At 41.8% G+C, this 17836-nt stretch overlaps 1 protein-coding gene across 2 annotated transcripts; it reads right to left on the bottom strand.

Annotated features, from left to right (window-relative positions):
- Positions 1 to 1430: 1430 nt before the first annotated feature.
- On the bottom strand, positions 1431 to 16405 carry LOC129868093 (methylosome subunit pICln-like). 2 transcript variants are annotated; one of them, XM_055941727.1, is made up of 8 exons: positions 16175 to 16403; positions 15936 to 16081; positions 15652 to 15788; positions 11762 to 11875; positions 11431 to 11535; positions 10693 to 10872; positions 4775 to 4829; positions 1431 to 1784 (listed from the first exon to the last, which is right to left on the bottom strand). In XM_055941727.1, coding segments are annotated over exons 2-8 (711 nt in total). In that variant the 5' UTR covers positions 16055 to 16081; positions 16175 to 16403; the 3' UTR covers positions 1431 to 1783. The 2 variants fall into 2 exon arrangements, with proteins under 2 accessions (XP_055797702.1, XP_055797701.1); XM_055941726.1 differs by having other exon boundaries at positions 15936 to 16405.
- Between the last annotated feature and the right edge of the window lie 1431 nt (positions 16406 to 17836).

Raw genomic sequence — 17836 nt, 5'->3', positions numbered from 1 at the left:
GGGCGGCATTTAAATTTGCGTCTGTTTGTATTTCTCGGTATGTCTAGATTTTTATCCTAGTAGTCGGTCTACGAGCTGCCTCTATTTTCAGTGTTCTGCTGCAATTCAGATTGGCAAACGGTGCATCAAATTTCACATAACTACCTACAAGCTGAAATGTATTTCATGAGACAACGATACTTTGTTTTTGCTTTAGCTGAACAGAAGCTTGTTTAGTTAAAGAATTGCTAAAAAAGGGAAAAAGTTCATGTTCAAAATAAAATTTAAACAAATCTTCTGAAATATGGGGATTCTCTCAGAATACATCACAATATTACCACATCCCAAAAGCCATAAGAAGTAATGCTAAAGGAAATTGCTTAAATTATATTGGGCATTTTCACCACTAGAAAACATGGAACTGTTTGTATAACCATGTTATCGTATAAATCAGTATTTTAATCTCTGGGGAAGGCGGTAAGCTGGGTGGAGTGTCCGTCCAGTACAGTTAGCTTTGTAATGATCAATTATGGCGATTGAATCTCTAAACGAAATAAACAGTCAACACCGCACAACATCCTTTACTGTAGAACTTGTTAGCTCAGAATCTGATCCTGAAGATGACAAAAGTATTTTAAGTGAACTCACTTTAAGTGTGAATATAAAACTGTTTCCTCCAAACAGTTTAAATTGTTAGCTGGTTGTTCAGCAACATCCACATTATCCTGCATTTTTTAGAACTAGTGGAAACCGATATCAGTTAGCAGTACATTCCAAAGCAGGATAAAAAAAAATACATTGGGAACCAGTAGCCTAATGCAATTTTTCATTAAGTAATTCTACATTTAATTCAACAATGCTTTCCCTCTGATTAAAATGCACACTGTGTGCAGAAAGTCTAGGGAAGGCTATTTCCCTTCTCAATGAGAAGGAACAAAGAGGGCTGGGATGGTGATTGGGTGCTGAGCGGTCACTATTTCAGCATAAATCCTCTCCCTCTGAATCCATTCTTTCTCTGAGTGTCAGTATAGCCAGACCCCCCTCACAAAGCTGCCTCTTTCTTTCAACAACTGGGGGGGGGGGGGGGGGGGGGTGTAGAGTGGCTGGGCAGTGTGGGCACCAACCCATCCGGAAGAGAAGCAGTCCTACAGAAATCCACACCATGCCACTGAACCAGGGTGCCAGTTGGCAAACAAAGTATTTTCAGCAAACAAATGTTGTTATGGCTCTAGAGCTGGTCTGTGGCAGCCAACTGAACATCCCACCAGCATTACATCTCAAATCCTTATCCTGCAATTGATCACTTGTTAAACGCAGGTTGATAATTACAGTAGAAGGTTGATAAGATGTACAAGTTGCTGTTTGAAAGTGCTCATTTCGGATGACAGATTATGTTCGACTACCAATTCATCCACTCTCGCTCTCTCACACACACACACACACACACACACTTTGCTTTATACAAAACCACGTTTTATTATTTGAACATACAAAGCTCAAAATAAATCTGCTGGCTGGTCTATTCTTTCAGTAACAAAAATGGAAACGTTTCACAAAAAAGTGAGTTGTTATTCGCTTTAGTCCTCCAGACTTCGAGGCCTATCGTGACCTGCCAGTAGAGATTAGCCGGGTGAGACTTAAAATTATTTATCTGAACTCATTCAGAGACCCAGTGCCTTGGCTCTGCTTGCATCTGTGTTACGCAATCAGACCTTTAGGCCCCCCCACACTTCAATTCCACCCTAATACCCCCGCTTTCAAAAAGCTTTCGGTCAGGAGGGTGCGAACAAGGGCCTCTGTTCCATCTGCAACACAAGATCACATTTCACAAGGCTGATTAGTGGCCAGGAACTGGACCTGACAATGGTGACATCATGGCCATCTCACCATTAGTCCAAAAAACGCTAAAGAAAATGACTGCTTAAACATGCTATAGGTGGCCTTTGGGTAAGGGACTGGAGCGTGTGTGTCAATGATTAAATCACACTGTAAAGTCTAGGGGGAACTTGTGCAACGGGTGAATGGAATGTGGAATTTATCAGTTGCAGGCCATCCTAGGCAGTGTCTGCCAACGAGCATATTAGAACTGCCCAGCTTGATTACAGTACAGGGATCGTTAGCGCGACGCACGGGAACAGAGCAGTTCATAATCACACTAAATCATTTACAACAGCACAGGAGTATAGAGCCAATCATAATCCCAAATAATTGAGGCATAATAGAAGTGTTTCCCTAACCGCTGTTCAAGGACACCCAGCCGTTACACTTAGTCTATTCCAATACTAACACACCTGACACGGCTAACAAAAGAGCTTTGACTAGTTGAATCAGGTGTGCTAGTGATGGAAACACTGAATTACATGAGTCAACCAGCTGGAGAAGTCTTCTATGTACAGTACCGGTCAAAAGTTCAGACACCTACTCATTCAAGGGTTTCTTTATTTTTACTATTTTCTACATTGTAGAATAAGTGAAGACATCAAAACTATTAACACATATGGAATAATGTAGTAACCAACGAAAAGTGAAATCAAAATATATTTCAGATTCTTCAAAGTAGCCACCCTTTGCCTTGATGGCAGCTTCGCACACTCTTGGCATTCTCTCAACCAACTTCACCTGCAATTCTTGTTCGAACAGTCTTGAAGGACTTCCCACATATAATGAGCACTTGTTAGCGACTTTTCCTTCACACAGCGGTCCAACTCATCCCAAACAATCTGTTGGGTGATTGAAGGCTAGGTCATCTGATGCAGCACTCCACTGTCATTCTTGGTCAAATAGCCCTTATATAGCCTGGAGATGTTGGGTCATTGTCCTGTTGAAAAACAAATGACAGTCCCACTAAGCGCAAACCAGATGGGATGGCAGAATGCTCTGGTAGCCATGCTGGTTAAAACCTCTGGCACCTCGACATCAGCCGGTGAAATTGCAGCGCGCCAAACTCAAAATAAAGAAATAGTCATAATAAACATTCATAAAAATACAAGTGTTATATCGTCTTAAAGATTAACTTCTTGTTAATCCAGCCGCTTTGTCAGATTTCAAAAAGGCGATTATCTGAGGACAGCGCCCCGCTTACAAAAGCATACAAACATTTTCCTAAGTAGGAGTCACGAAAGTCAGAAATAGAGATACAATTAAATCACTTACCTTTGAAGATCTTCATCTGGTTGCAGTCACAAGAGTCCCAGGTACACAATAAATGTTTGTTTTGTTCAATAAAGTCTCTTTATATCCCAAAAACTCAGATTTGTTGGCACGTTTTGTTCAGTAATCCACTGGCTCCATGGCGGTCAAAACATGCTGACGAATACATCCTAATAGTACCGGTAAAGTTCATTGAAACATGTCAAACGATGTTTATAATTAATCCGCGCAAACAAGTACTGCATGCTTCTCCAGCCCCCTGACAGAAAGGTCTAATTCTTCTTGATATTTCAGAAAACAAGCCTGAAACAATGTCTAAAGACTGTTGACATCTAGTGGAAGCCATAGGAACTGCAATCGGGGTCCTAACCCATTAGGCATTCAATTGAAAACCACCCACATCCAAAAAATCCCACTTCCTGGATGGATTTTCCTCAGGTTGTCACCTGCCATATCGGTTCTGTTATACACAGACATTGTAACAGTTTTGGAAACTTGGTGTTTTCTATCCAAATCTACCAATTATATGCATATCCTAGCTTCTGGGCCTGAGTAACAGGCAGTTTACTTTGGGCACGCTTGTCATCCAGACGTCAAAATACTGCCCCCAAGCCCAAAGTGTGCCTTGAATTCTGAATAAATCAGTGTCACCAGCAAAGCACCCCCACACCTCCATGCTTCACGGTGGGAACCACACATGCGGAAATCATCCAGTCACCTACTCTGCGTCTCACAAAGACACAGCGGTTGGAACCAAAAACCTCAAATTTTGACTCCGAGCAAAGAACGTATTTCCACCGGTCTACTATCCATTGCTCGTGTTTCTTGGCCCAAACAAGTCTCTTCTTATTGGGGTCCTTTAGTAGTGGTTTCTTTGCAGCAATTCGACTATGAAGGCCTGAATCACGCAGTCTCCTCTGAACAGTTGAGATGTCTGTTACTTGAACTCTGAAGCATTTATTTGGGCGGCAATTTATCAGGTTGGTAACTAATTAACTTACCGTATTAAGCAGAGGTAACTCTGGGTGTTCTTTTGAGGCTGTCTTCATGAGAGCCAGTTTCATCATAGCGCTTGATGGTTTTTGCGACTGCACTTGAAATGTTCAAAGTTCTTGGAATTGTTCAACTTGACTGACCTTCGTGTCTTGAAGTAATGACGGACTGTCATTTCTCTTTTCCTATTTGAGCTGTTCGTGCCATAATATCGTCTTGGTCTTTTACCAAATAGGGCTATCTTCTGTATATCCCCCTACCTTAACACAACTGCTTGGCTCAAACACATTAAAGAAAGAAATTCCACAAATGAACAACTCACACCTGTTAATTGAAATGCATTCCAGGTGACATCCTTTATGAAGCTGGTTGAGAGAATGCCAAGAGTGTGCAAAGCTGGTTAGGCAAAGGATGGCTACTTTGAAGAATCTCAAATATATATTTTGATTTTAACACTTCTGGTTACTACATATAAAATGTGTTATTTTATAGTTGTCTTCACTATTATTCTACAATGTAGAAAATAGTAAAAATAAAGAAAACCCCTGGAATGAGTAGGTGTGTCCAAACTTGACTGGTACTGTACTTTTAATTATCCAATGAAAATCTAAATCACTATAACCTATTCCAAGGAGGAGGGTGAAAGTCTTACCAATGATCAACGTCGGCATCTTCAAACTGTCCTGAGACCCCTACTGCACCACACTCTGGAGGTGGAGAGGAAGGGTAGGAGTCAGTATTTCATGAAACAACTTTCCCTTCTGGACACCTGGGTAATGTTCAGAAGTGCAAACTGTAGCAAAATGTTTTGCCATGGAAAGGGAAAATGTGTTCATTGGATAAGGCTGTACCTCCCCGTTTCGCTCCATTCAAAAATCTTTCCCTACTGAAAATGACACTTGCACAGAGTATACCTAGCATTAGGAACACCTTCCTAAAATTGAGTTGCGCACCCCTCCCCCCCTTTTTCCCTCAACACAGCCTCTGATTGTTGGGGCATTTACTTTACAAGGTGTTGAAAGCATTCCACATGGCTGCTGGCCCATGTTGACTCCAATGCGTCGCACAGTTGTGCCAAATTGGCTGGATGTCCTTTGCGTTATGGACCATTCTTGATACACAAATGAAACTGTAGTGTGAAAAACCCAGCAGTGTTGCAGTTCTTTAAAAAAACAGTGCACCTGGCAACTACCATACCCCGTTCAAAGGCACTTATAATCTTAAAAACACCAGTTTAAAACCCATCAGACTCCTTTCTCCCAGCAGGGGGGGGGGGGGGGTAATTGATGGAAGTTTTCCCCCATTGGGCTAGCTACCTGCAATCATATCCTCCGGCTCCAAGGATAATTCCTGAGATGAGGCTATGACCAAAACTATTTTAATAAATACTCATATTTCACTTTGTTCCTGTTCATTCAGTTAAGCAGGTCGTTTGAGGAAAGGCTAACTAATCAAAGGCTTGACGATTAGTTGACCAGTTCATGGTATCAGATCAGCCATGCTAGAACTGGAATAGTTCAAATAAGTGGAATATAATCAAGAATAGGCTGGGGATACACTAGCTACCCTAAGGTCACAGACCAAAAAAGTTAGTTGGGTGTCAATTGCCCTCTGATTCAGAAAAGCCAGGCAGCAGCAAAGCAAAGCTTTGTGGAACCAGCAGCATTGACCTATAGAATTTATGGAATGCATGCAACAAGTGCACTCCGCCATCCTGTTTCAAACACCTCAGTCACAACTCATAAACCTATATAGGACATTCGCTGTAGCATATACATGACACTACACCCCGACCGAAATGGAATGGGCTATGCTGGCATGTAATGTAAGATGGCGACGACAGATATGGCAGTTCTGCTCCTAAGCAACTTTGCATTATTTAGTTTGGGTTATTTCTTACATTATTAGCCCAGAATTGTGTTATTACATACAGCCATAAATTACTTTTGGATATCAGAGCAGCGGTAACTCACCAGCATTATGATTTTCCCAGATTGGACTCACGAGGCATGCACACCATCCACTGCTTCCGAGTATATTACTCACCACTGTTCAGCCTCTGGATAATAAAGTAGACGAGCACCTCCTTCCAGAGAGACATCAGGGATTGTAACATACTCGGTTTCACGGAAACATGGCTCTATCGGGATATACTGTCCATACAGCCAGCTGTGTACTGAGAACATCACGGAGACAGGAATAAATCTCTCTGGGAAGAAGGCAGGGGTGTATGTTTCATCATTAACTACTCATGGTGCGATTGTGATAACATACAGGAACTCAAGTCCTTTAGTTCCCCCGACCAAGAATACCTCAAATGCTGACCATATTACCTCACAAGATAATTATCTTTGGTTAGTCACAGCAGTGTATATTCCCCCTCAAGCCAATACCACAACGGCCCTCAAGGAACTTCACTGGACTTTATGAAAACTGGAAACCACATATCAAAGCAAATTTCAGGAAAACATTACTGAAGTTCTACCAACAAATTGACTGTAGTACTCGCTCCGGTAAAACATTGGACCACTGCTACTCAACTTTTCAAAATGCCTACAAGGCCTTCCCGCACCCTCCCTTCTGCAAATCTGAGCGACTCCATTTTGCTCTTCCCTTCCTATAGTCAGAAACTCAAACAGGAAGTACCCATGCTAAGGTCTATTCAACACTGGTCTGATCAATTGGAATTCATGGTTCAAGATTTTGATCACGCGGACTGGGATATGTTCTGGGTAGCCTCTGAGAATCACGTCAATGAATATGGTGGAGCTCAACAGGAAGTTTATAGGAGATGTTGTACCCACTGTGATTTAAAACCTACCCAACTCAGAAAGCCCCACAAGGGTGTGTGCGCTGGCCACGCACACCTCCAAGGCTGCTCAGCAAGGAAGAAGCCACTGCTACAAAACCGCCATAAAAAAGCGAGACTACGGTTTGCAACTGCACATGGGGACAAAGATTGTACTTTTTGGAGAAATGTCCTCTGGTCTGATGAAACAAAAATAGAACTGTTTGGCCATAATGACCATCGTTAAAAAGTGGGAGGCTTGCAAGCCGAAGAACACCATCCCAACCGTGAAGCACGGGGGTGGCAGCATCCTGTTGTGGGGGTGCTTTGCTGCAGGAGGGAGTGGTGCACTTCACAAAATAGATGGCATCATGAGGATGGAAAAAATTGAAGCAACAGTCAGGAAGTTATAGCTTGGTCGCAATTGGGTCTTCCAAATGGACAATGACCCCAAGCATACTTCCAAAGTTGTGGCAAAATGGCTTAAGGACAACAAAGTCAAGGTATTGGAGTGGCCATCACAAAGCCCTGACCTCAATCCTATAGAAAATTTGTGGGCAGAACTGAAAAAGCATGTGCGAGCGAGGAGGCCTACAAACCTGACTCAGTTACACCAGCTCTGTCAGGAGGAATAGGCCAAAACTCACCCAACTTATTGTGGGAAGCTTGTAGATGGCTACCGGAACCGTTTGACCCAAGTTAAACAATTTAAAGGCAATGCTACCAATACTAATTGAGTGCATGTAAACTTCTGACCCACTGGGAATGTGATGAAAGAAATAAAAGCTGAAATAAATATCTCTACTGTTATTCTCACATTTCACATTCTTAAAATAAAAGTGGTGATCCTAACAGACCTAAAACAGGGACTTTTTACAAGGATTAAATGTAAGGAATTGTGAAAAACTGAGTTTAACTGTATTTGGCTAAGGTGTATGTAAACATCCAACTGTACACTGGTCATCCCCAAAGCCAACACTTCCTTTGGCCGCCTTTCCTTTCCCAGTTCTCTGCTGCCAATTACTGGAACGAATTGCAAAAATCTGTAGCTGGAGTCATATCTCCCTCTCTAACTTTAAGCATCAGCTGTCAGAGCAGCTTACCGATCACTGTACACAGCCAATCTGTAAATAGCACACCCAACTACCTCATCCCCATATTATTACTTACCCTCTTGCACAACAGTATCTCTACTTGCACATCTATCACTCCAGTGTCAATGCTAAACTGTTTTTTTTCACCTCCATTACCTATTTATTGCCTACCTCCCTACATCTGCAAGCACTGTAAATAGATTTGTCTATTTTTATTTTCTATTGTGTTATTGTCTGTACGTTTGTTTATGTGTAACTGTGTTGTTGTCGCACTGCTTTGCCTTGGTCAGGTCACAGTTGTTAATGAGAACTTGTTCTAATAAATAACTCCTATTATTCTTACATTTCACATTCTTAAAATAAAGTGGTATTCCTAACTGACCTAAGACAGGTTATTTTTACTAGAATTAAATGTCAGGAATTGTGAAAAACTGAGTTTAAATGCATTTGGCTAAGGTGTATGTAAACTTCCGACTTCAACTGTACATACAATACCCCATAATGACAAAGCGAAAACAAGTTTAGAAGTAAAAAACATTTCCATAAGTATTCAGACCCTTTGCTATAAGACTTGAAATTGAGCTCAGGTGCATCCTGTTTCCATTGATCGTCCTTGATGTTTCTACAACGTGATCAGAGTCCACCTGTGGTAAATTCAATTGATTTGACATGATTTGAAAAGGCACACCTCTCTACATTAGGTCCCACAGTTGACAGTGCATGTCAGAGCAAGCCATGAGTTTGAAGGAATTATCCCTAGAGCTCCGTGACAGGATTGTGTCAAGGCACAGATCTGGGGAAAGATACCAACAAAAAAGAAATTGGCTGCAGAATTGAAGGTCTTCAAGAACACAGTGGCATCCAATGGAAGATGTTTGGAACCACCAAGACTCTTCCTAGAGCTGGTCTCCTAGACAAACTGAGCAATCGGGGGAGAAGGCCCTTGGTCAGGGAGGTGACCAAGAATCCGATGGTCACTAACAGAGCTCCAGAGTTGCTCTGTGGAGATGGTAGAACCTTCCAGAAGGACAACCATCTCTGCAGCATTCCACCAATCAGGCCTTTATGGTAGAGTGGCCAGACAGAAGCCACTCTTCAGTTAAAGGCACATGACAGCCCTCTTGGAGTTTGCCAAAAGGCACCTACTAAAGGACTCTCAGACCATGAGAAACAATGTTCTCTGGTCTGATGAAACAGAGTTTACTCTTTGGCTTGAATGCCAAGCGCCACATCTGTAGGAAACCTGGCACCATCCCTACGGTGAAGCAATGTGGTGGCAGCATCATGCAGTGGGGATGTTTTTCAGGGGCAGGAACTGGGAGACTAGTAAGGCGAGGAGAAGATGAACGGAGCAAAGTACAGAGAGATACTTGATGAAAACCTGCTCCAGAGCACTCAGGACCTCAGACTGAGTCGAAGGTTCACCTTCCAACAGGACAACGACCCTAAGCACATAACCAAAACAACGCAGGAGTGGCTTCGGGACAAGTCTCAATGTCCTTGAGTGGCCCAGCCAGAGCTCGGACTTGAACCCGATCTAACATCTCTGGAGGGAGAGACCTGAAAATAGCTGTGCAGCGACACTCTCCATCCAACTTGACAGAGCTTGAGAGGATCTACAGAGAAGAATGGAAGAAACTCCCCAAATAGATGTGCCAAGCTTGTAGCGTCATACCCAAGAAGACTCGAGGCTGTAATCTCTGCCAAAGGTGCTTCAACAAAGTACTGAGTAAAGGGTCTGAATACTTATGTAAATGTGATTACAGTTTTTTATTTTATGTGCAAAAATGTCAAACTTGTTGCTTTGTCATTATGGGGTATTGTGTGTAGATTGAGGTGGAAAAAAACTATTTAATCAGTTTTAGAATAAGGCTGTAACGTAACAAAATGTGAAAAAGATCAAGGGGTCTGAATACTTTCCAAATGCACTGTACATTAATAGGTGTACTTGTGTGATAGTGCTTTAGCTTACATTTTATTTCTACTGGACTGCTGAACAAGCCTTAAACAGCTGAATTTGCTGTGTTTCTTAACCCTTAACACTGATGAGAATTGGCCTATATCATGGACAACACTCAATTAAAATGTTTCTTACAGTAGAAATATGAAAAGCATATGCATAACCATGGTAGAAATTGAAAGCGAACAGTCAAGATTATTGGGAAATTAATAGATCAAAAGTTAGACAAAACTGTCTAGACAAACCAAATATTACTGTTCATTTTGTGCATTTTCACATCTCTACTTTTTGCAGCATTTGTTGATAACGAAATGAATACATTCAGTAACATAAGGGCTACTTCAAACAATAGTGAAACGTAGCGTTATTCAGTTTGGAATTCGAGGCTAGCCTACTGATGGGGTGCTTAGTACTGTTTAAGTAAAACCCTGGCAGGAGGTTCAGGACAGCAAATTGATTCCCTTCAATAATCTAATGCTGATGTGTGTCGCTGATGTTTCATGCATCTTCATCAGAGCATCTTGCATTTTTCCAGTACTACCACAAAATGTCCACCCACTAGGACCTACTGTTACCCAAATCAAGGGTGTTCATTAGGCACCAATCAGAAAGACTGAAATGGTGAGGTTCAACTTGGACTCATTTTCCATTGCATGCCCTAATGAACATGACCCATGTACATATACAAAGCAATGCAGACCACATTCTAATGCATTTCAAGCTTATACCATTGCAGCATCCCGTTGGGGTGTCCTCGGGCCTGACCCCGGCCATGCAGTGGTGTTTCTGGGATGCAGAGTCGGCCAGCATCCCCTCCAGTCTTTCCAGGGTGGCCTGGCCCTCCAGGGTGAGCTGGGACAGACCCTCCTCAAAGTTGTAAAATGTGGGCAGGTCTATCTGACCCTGTTCTGTGGGTGGGGAGACAGGAGACCGAAAGGTTAGTCAAATGTCCACATATAGTTGACATTGGGCACCCCAATTAAAGTATTCTGTGGGACTGTAAAGTATGTTGTGGTTTTCAAATGAAAGTTTAAAAAAAATAAAAAATTGGAGGTGGGGTACAGTTACTTTATGCGTTAAGGCATGGCATCATACACCAGATATATACTTTGGGGAAAGTTAACCAACTTTAATTATTCTTTTAGCACTGACATAGTCCAACAACCTGAATGAGACAAATTAATGTGCATCCTTATACTGATCACAGAATAGTTGTCAAGGTGTCGAGGAGGTGCACTGAGGACATTTGGACATGAAACATTCAAGTCTCGATGTCAAGAAATAAGTTAATTTGTAGGCAAGAAAGATGGGTTGTGTTCATTAGTCGCCAAAACAGCAGGAAGACTAAAGCAGGGAGGGACTACCTGGACTTGTCCAATGGGAAAGGTTAATTTGTTTCCCCGTTGCAAAACATTCTGTTGTGTGCCCTAATGAATACTGAACATGGTCATGGTGTGCTCACTCACCAGCTTCTTCAACATCGTACTCATCTCCCTCAAAGTCAGAGTCGGAGTCTTCAGGGTCAGGGTGGAGGGCCTGGCATTCAGAGATGGCTGAGAACATGGGCTCCACTGGAGGGTGGAAAACAAACTCAAAGTATTTTGGAAAGTTGTCCAAACCAACCCTTTCCCCAAAACATAGATTTACAGCTGTAAAAGGGACCATCAATTTGGTCCAATCTAAGTAACATTCCTTTGAGGTTCATTTTTCAAATTTAGCTCAGGCCTGAAGAATATCTATTACGAGCTCACAATAGGGTGAAGTATGCATGAATGGTATTCCACAGTTCCCACTTACAGGTAGCCTTATCACTGGGCACAAAACGGATCTCTGTAACAGGACTTATGGAATCCGCGTTGCAGTCATCAGTACTCTCATTATCCTCTTCCTCCGCACACTTCTCACAGTTATCTGGGGGGGAGGGGGAATAGAGAGAAGACTTGTTAGTCTGTTTACACAGGGAGCCCAATTCAGATTTATATCACTTAATTTGTCTTTTGACCAATCAGACAGATCTTTTGCTACTAAAAATTGGGCAAAAGATCAGTTGGGCTGCCAGTGTAAACACAGCTATAGAGTCAGAAGTGGAACAGAGCTCTGTTGCAATCTCATGACACTCACATTATGGCACACCTGCATATGCAACTAGGGCTACTGGTGAGTGTATTCTCCCACACACACACAGAGCAGTGGAACCGTGTTCTCTAGCGTGATGAATGACGCTTTACCATCTGGCAGTCCAACGGACGAATCTGGGTTTTGCGGATGCCAGCAGAATGTAGTGCCAACTAAAGTTTAGTTGAGAGGCTGTTTTTATATGGTTCAGGCTAGGCCCCTTAATTCCATTGAAAGGAAATCTTAACACTACAGCATACAATGACATTCTAGACAATTCTGTGCTTCCGACTTTGTGGAAGACCCTTCCCTGTTTCAGTATGACAATGCCCCTGTGCACAAAAGGATGTCCATACAGAAATGGTTTGTCGGAACGGTGTGGAAGAACTCGACTTGCCTGCACAAAGCCCTGACCTCAACCCCATCAAACCTTGGAGATTAATTGGAACGCTGACTGCGAGCCAGGCCTAATCACCCAACATCAGTGCCCGACCTCATTAATGCTCGTGGCTGAATGGAAGCAAGTCCACGCAGCAATGTTCAAACATCTAGTGGAAAGCCTTCCCAGAAGAGGGGAGGCTGTCATAGCCACAAAGGGGGGGGGGGGGACCAACTCCATATTAATGCCCATGATTTTGGAATGAGATGTTCAAAGAGCAGGTGTCCATATACACTACATGACCAAAAGTGTATATATGGGTAAGGTGACTAGGCATCAGGATATTTGAAACGGTAGCAGCAATGTAAATTTAGATTTTATGCGAGTGTGTGTGCGCATAGTCAGTATAAATGTGTGTGCATTTTATGTGTGTTGAGTCAATGAGTGTGTAGAGTTCTGCAAGTGTGCATAGAGTGCAAAATCACATGCGAGTCCTTAGTGATTTGGACACTAAGGAACTTGAAGCTCTTGACCCACTTCCACTGTAGTCCTGTCGATGTGGACGTGCTGCCACCGTTTCCTGTAGTCCACGATCAGCTCCTTGGTCTCACTGATGTTGAGGGAGAGCTTGATGTCCTGGCACCACACTGTCAGGTCACTAACCTCCTCCCTGTAGGTGGTCTCATCGCCAGTGATCAGGCCTACCACCATCGTCAGTAAACTTGGTGGTGCTGGAGTCATGCGTTGCCGCGCAGTCCTGGGTGAACAGGGCTAGCTAGCTAGACTAGCTTATTCTTTCAGTACTATATTCCAGAGGTGGGACCAAGACATAGTTTTACAAGTCACAAGTAAGTCTCAAGTCCCAAGGCAAATCCCAAGTCCTAAAGTGCTCCAAATGTAATACATATTTTTAACAAGAGTAATAGTTTGTATATTACATACTATATTACATTTACGCAAATCTTTTATGCAAATCATTTACGCAAATCATGAATGCATGAATGCATCATGAATGCTTTTAAAAATATCTATACATTTATTCATTTCCAAATAAACATATTTCCATGGAAATACATGGGAAGCCATGAGCAATCGGGCGATGTAGGCTTGTACACAATCGCCCAAACTTCACACACACACACACACTCTCAATGTACCCAGAGGAAGACAGAAAATAGCTATCCTCCAGCAACACCATGGTGCAAACCAAGAAGGTGCCGTTGAGGATACTGTTGACCACTGCAAAACGGTATTTCAAATCAGTTATTGGTGACAAGTGAATATATTTAGTATTGTTTTATCTAAAAAGGATAACTTTAATGTTTAACTATTTACATTTCTGAAATTAACTGAGTAAGGGGCTTGATTCATGACATTTACTCAATGCCATGTTGCTCTACACATCTTGCTGTGTTAAACTGCAGTATTCGTGTAACATTCCTGGGTAATGAGATGTCAGACAAGTCTTGCCTACTCGGCAATGCACAAGACAACTTTTCAATCAGAACTGTATACAGATACACCTTCGGACTTGGGAAAAGTGTTCCCAAACAGGCACCGCAAGGTGGGTATATGTAATAGAACTAGACCAGAGATCCACTTGGTCTAGAACTTGGCTTAAGGAAAACCCTCCTCTCCCAAAGGATGTCAGCTCTTTCCATAAAAGGAATGAAAGCCCCACAAAGCTTAACTCAAAGAAAAAAAAATACTTTCATTTTGATCTTACACTACCTATACAAACAAGTGTCCAACGTGCAAATGGAACAATATTTTATTTACATTTAAAACACACTTGTTTGGTAGGAAAGATGGAAGGTGGCCAAGCACCTTATGAATCTAAGAGCACTACAATCAGAGTTAACTGGCATTAATAAAATTAAGTTTAATTTAAAGTTCCACATTTTGTTAGTCGTATGTACAGGATACACATGGTATACACAGTCCAACAGAATGCTTACTTGCAGGTTCCTTCGACAATACAACAATTGGCACAACAAATAGGCGTAAGCGAGCAAGTGAAGTCTATAATGACCTTGGCATGACCTGAGACATAAAGCAAAAACACTGCTTATTGTTTAGTCTCTGCAGCAACTCAGCTGTAAATAAGCTCTCAAGAGCATCGGATGTCCGAGCAACCGTGACTGGCAGCTCACCCATCCGCAATATGACAATGAGCCTCTCTAGGGGGTAAAAACAGGCCATTCAGCAGCGGGTGAGTATGTGTGGGATGAATGGTGGATGTTCCTGACAGGACAACCTGGTCTCAAGAGTATTTTCTATTATTCTTGATGTAAATCCGAGGAACTCCATTTAGTATGACACATTTCGTATGGTATGTATTAATTTGTGGTTGTCCATCGCCCATTTCATATGATATGATAAGAACTTCCTAAATGTAAAATATTTTACACATTAGCTAGGCTTTATTGTTAAGTTTAGGAGTTAGGTTAAAGGGTTAAAATGCTAAAGTTGTCCGTGATAAGATTTGAATTTGCAACCTTTGGGTTGCTAGGCGTTTGCTTTATATGCCCACCCATCCACCCTACTTTTGATTCTGCATTAAGTAACTAATCTGTTTTACGTAACCATACCAAACTAATGGAGTGATCCCAGGTTCACGTTTACTATGCTACGTCTAGTCTATGAGACCAGGCAGGACAGGAGGCATGCCAGTGTGACTCATTAGTTATTATGGTGAACAAATAAATGCTTATGTCATTTGGGCTGTTTTGAGGGTTGTTTTTATTTTCATGTTTTTATGAAAAGGCATTAGTCAAATTAAGTTGCAAAATCGTGTACAATGGAAACTGGTTAGATTAACGTTGGGAACCAAAGAGAAAGAAACTGAGGGCCCTTCGTGAATTTGTCTTAGAGAAACTCTTTACTCCAAAAGTAAAACGTTTTGTAATTTAACGGTTTGTTGCGAAACGTTTTGAAACGGAATCAGAATAAATGTACACCCTTACTAGTGTGTACAAAATGTAGGCAATGCCGTCTGTCTTGGCATGCACCCGACTGTGAAAACCCGCTTATGTCGAAGCAACTTTTTCGAGCATAATTGTATACAATAATTAGGTCTATGTGCAGGCTCAACTTTTCATAATGGTATGGTCTCATTGCACCTTGGAAAGTGAGACTATTCTGAATACACTGGAATTGAGAGAAAGACAAAGTATCTTTGGAGGAACCTTACCGTTGAGTTTGGTGTTGACCATGACGTACAGGTGCTCTCCTGGGTACGCAGTAAAGTCGCGTGAGATTGCATGGAGGCTGATTGACGGGTATTTCAAAGAAAACCCCATTCCAGACCCATCGAACCATGATACACATCTGAGAAGAGATTAGACAAAAATGTAATTAAAAATACATTTTACGCACTTTAGGTAGCCAATATGAGGAAAGGCCTTTGTCAAACACATACTAGTCGATTTCAATCAAAACGCGCAGTTTCTTGATAAGTAATCTGGAAACACTCACGTTTCTGCAATGTACAGAGTCCCTGGTCCCAGTACTTCACCATTCCAAACAGCGGTGATTTCACCTTGATTGCACCGTATTCCTTCACTTGGAAGAGATACGTTTTTCAGATTCACCATCGTGGCTTCCCTGTCCTCCCAACCCGCCTGGAGGGAATTAAACATGTTGATAGGATAGTTTCCACCTATCTGCAGATTTATAAACAAAGATGTATGATGTCCGGAGAATTTTGAGGTTACCTGGACAATTCGGTTACGAGAATGACACTGCGCTCCTTTAGTTGCCTTGCTGTGTTCTGAAAGTCTTTTTCGGACAACTTTCCGATGGTTGTTTCACTCCAAACGAACTGCTTTCCACACCAGTTTCTGTAGTTGGTGGAGCGTAGTCTAATTGAGATTTGGGCGGAGCAGCCGATTTATCCTCTGAGCGCTGTAATTTGGTTGTTTATAAAGTGGGCGAGTTCGTTTTAAAAGGCCCAGTGCTCCGGGTATGCGGAGTTTGTATGTAGACCATTCCATTGGTACGTAAATGACGTCTCCAATCCACCCGGGGCACCCGACCATGCAAAACAAACTCGCAAATAAACCATACGGAACTTTAATAACGACTAGGGGTGCTCTTGAGCCAAAAGTCCACCTAAAATAGACAAGTATTTTCCAGAAATGCCCTAATTTGACAGAAAGGGGCACACCTCTCTACATCGATTAGCAACAAAAAAAACGACCTAAAATATTGTTTTCATGAGTTAAGACGTGTAAATAAACCATACAGCAACCACACACGTCAACATTTCTGGAGAAAACAATAGCAACTAAACTTCCATGAATGCATCTTTAAGGAAACATGCCCCCTCAACACTTCCTCCAGATGTTCTCAAATCAAATGTATTTATATAGCCCTTCTTACATCAGCTGATATCTCAAAGTGCTGTACAGAAACCCAGCCTAAAACCCCAAACAGCAAGCAATGCCGATGTAGAAGCACGGTTCTCAAGTGGTTATGCCTGCATTAGTCAGAAAGCTGATTGTATCAATATTTCACACCATCATGCTGTCCTCTCCCCTTTTCAAGAGACAGAAAACAAGTAGGCCTACCATTCCTTGTTTAAAAAAGCTTTTTATTATGACAAATGTACAAGATCGTATTAATATGAAAGAAAATAGAGTAAAGTTAACAAAAAGGTATTGAAGAGTAACAGACAAAACATAGAAAACCAATCTATAAGCTCATGTTGATATACCAGACCTACAGTATAGTTGTCTCCCCAGTCTTCAATTCTACATGTAATAAACAATAATAATGAACACTTTTGAATCATTGGCACCAACTTCCCCCTGGCAGAGGACTGCCTGTGTCAGACTGCCCCTCCCAACTAGTGTACTCCTACCTTTATATGATCATTTGCTCCAACAGATTTGTCATTTAAAATGAAGTAGGTCCACCATGTCATACTCATGAAATACAGGTGATAAACGTAATCTCTTGAGAACATTACATCAGAAATCATACATTTTTTCATCCCAAAACAATGGTAAACTAACCCTAGTTATTTGCATCTGATTCCCACAATGCAACTGCCAGTAGAAGCTTTGGGGCAGTCCAACTAATGGTGCGGTAACTGTAGTCAATATTATCACGTTAGTTGAGTGCATTGCAGGCAGCTCAGAAATGATTTTTAATTAGCCTCGGAAATCTTCCTTCACACTTTGAAGTATTAAAAACATTGTGTGATTAACCAAGACTAATAAGTTTACCATCGGTGATGAACACATGCCAACACTTTTTTTTTACAAAAGACAAATTTACAAACAGGCTTCATTTCTTAATTAGAGCGCATTTATCTTGAACTTTTCCCATGATTCTGACGATGGCCACCTTTGTGTCCAGGGTCATGTTCATTG

This window comes from Salvelinus fontinalis, chromosome 13 (assembly GCF_029448725.1).
Source record: "Salvelinus fontinalis isolate EN_2023a chromosome 13, ASM2944872v1, whole genome shotgun sequence".
Classification (NCBI taxonomy): Eukaryota; Metazoa; Chordata; class Actinopteri; order Salmoniformes; family Salmonidae; genus Salvelinus; species Salvelinus fontinalis.
Note: the sequence above shows the minus strand (reverse complement) of the source record. Positions and strands in the feature narration are given on the sequence as shown.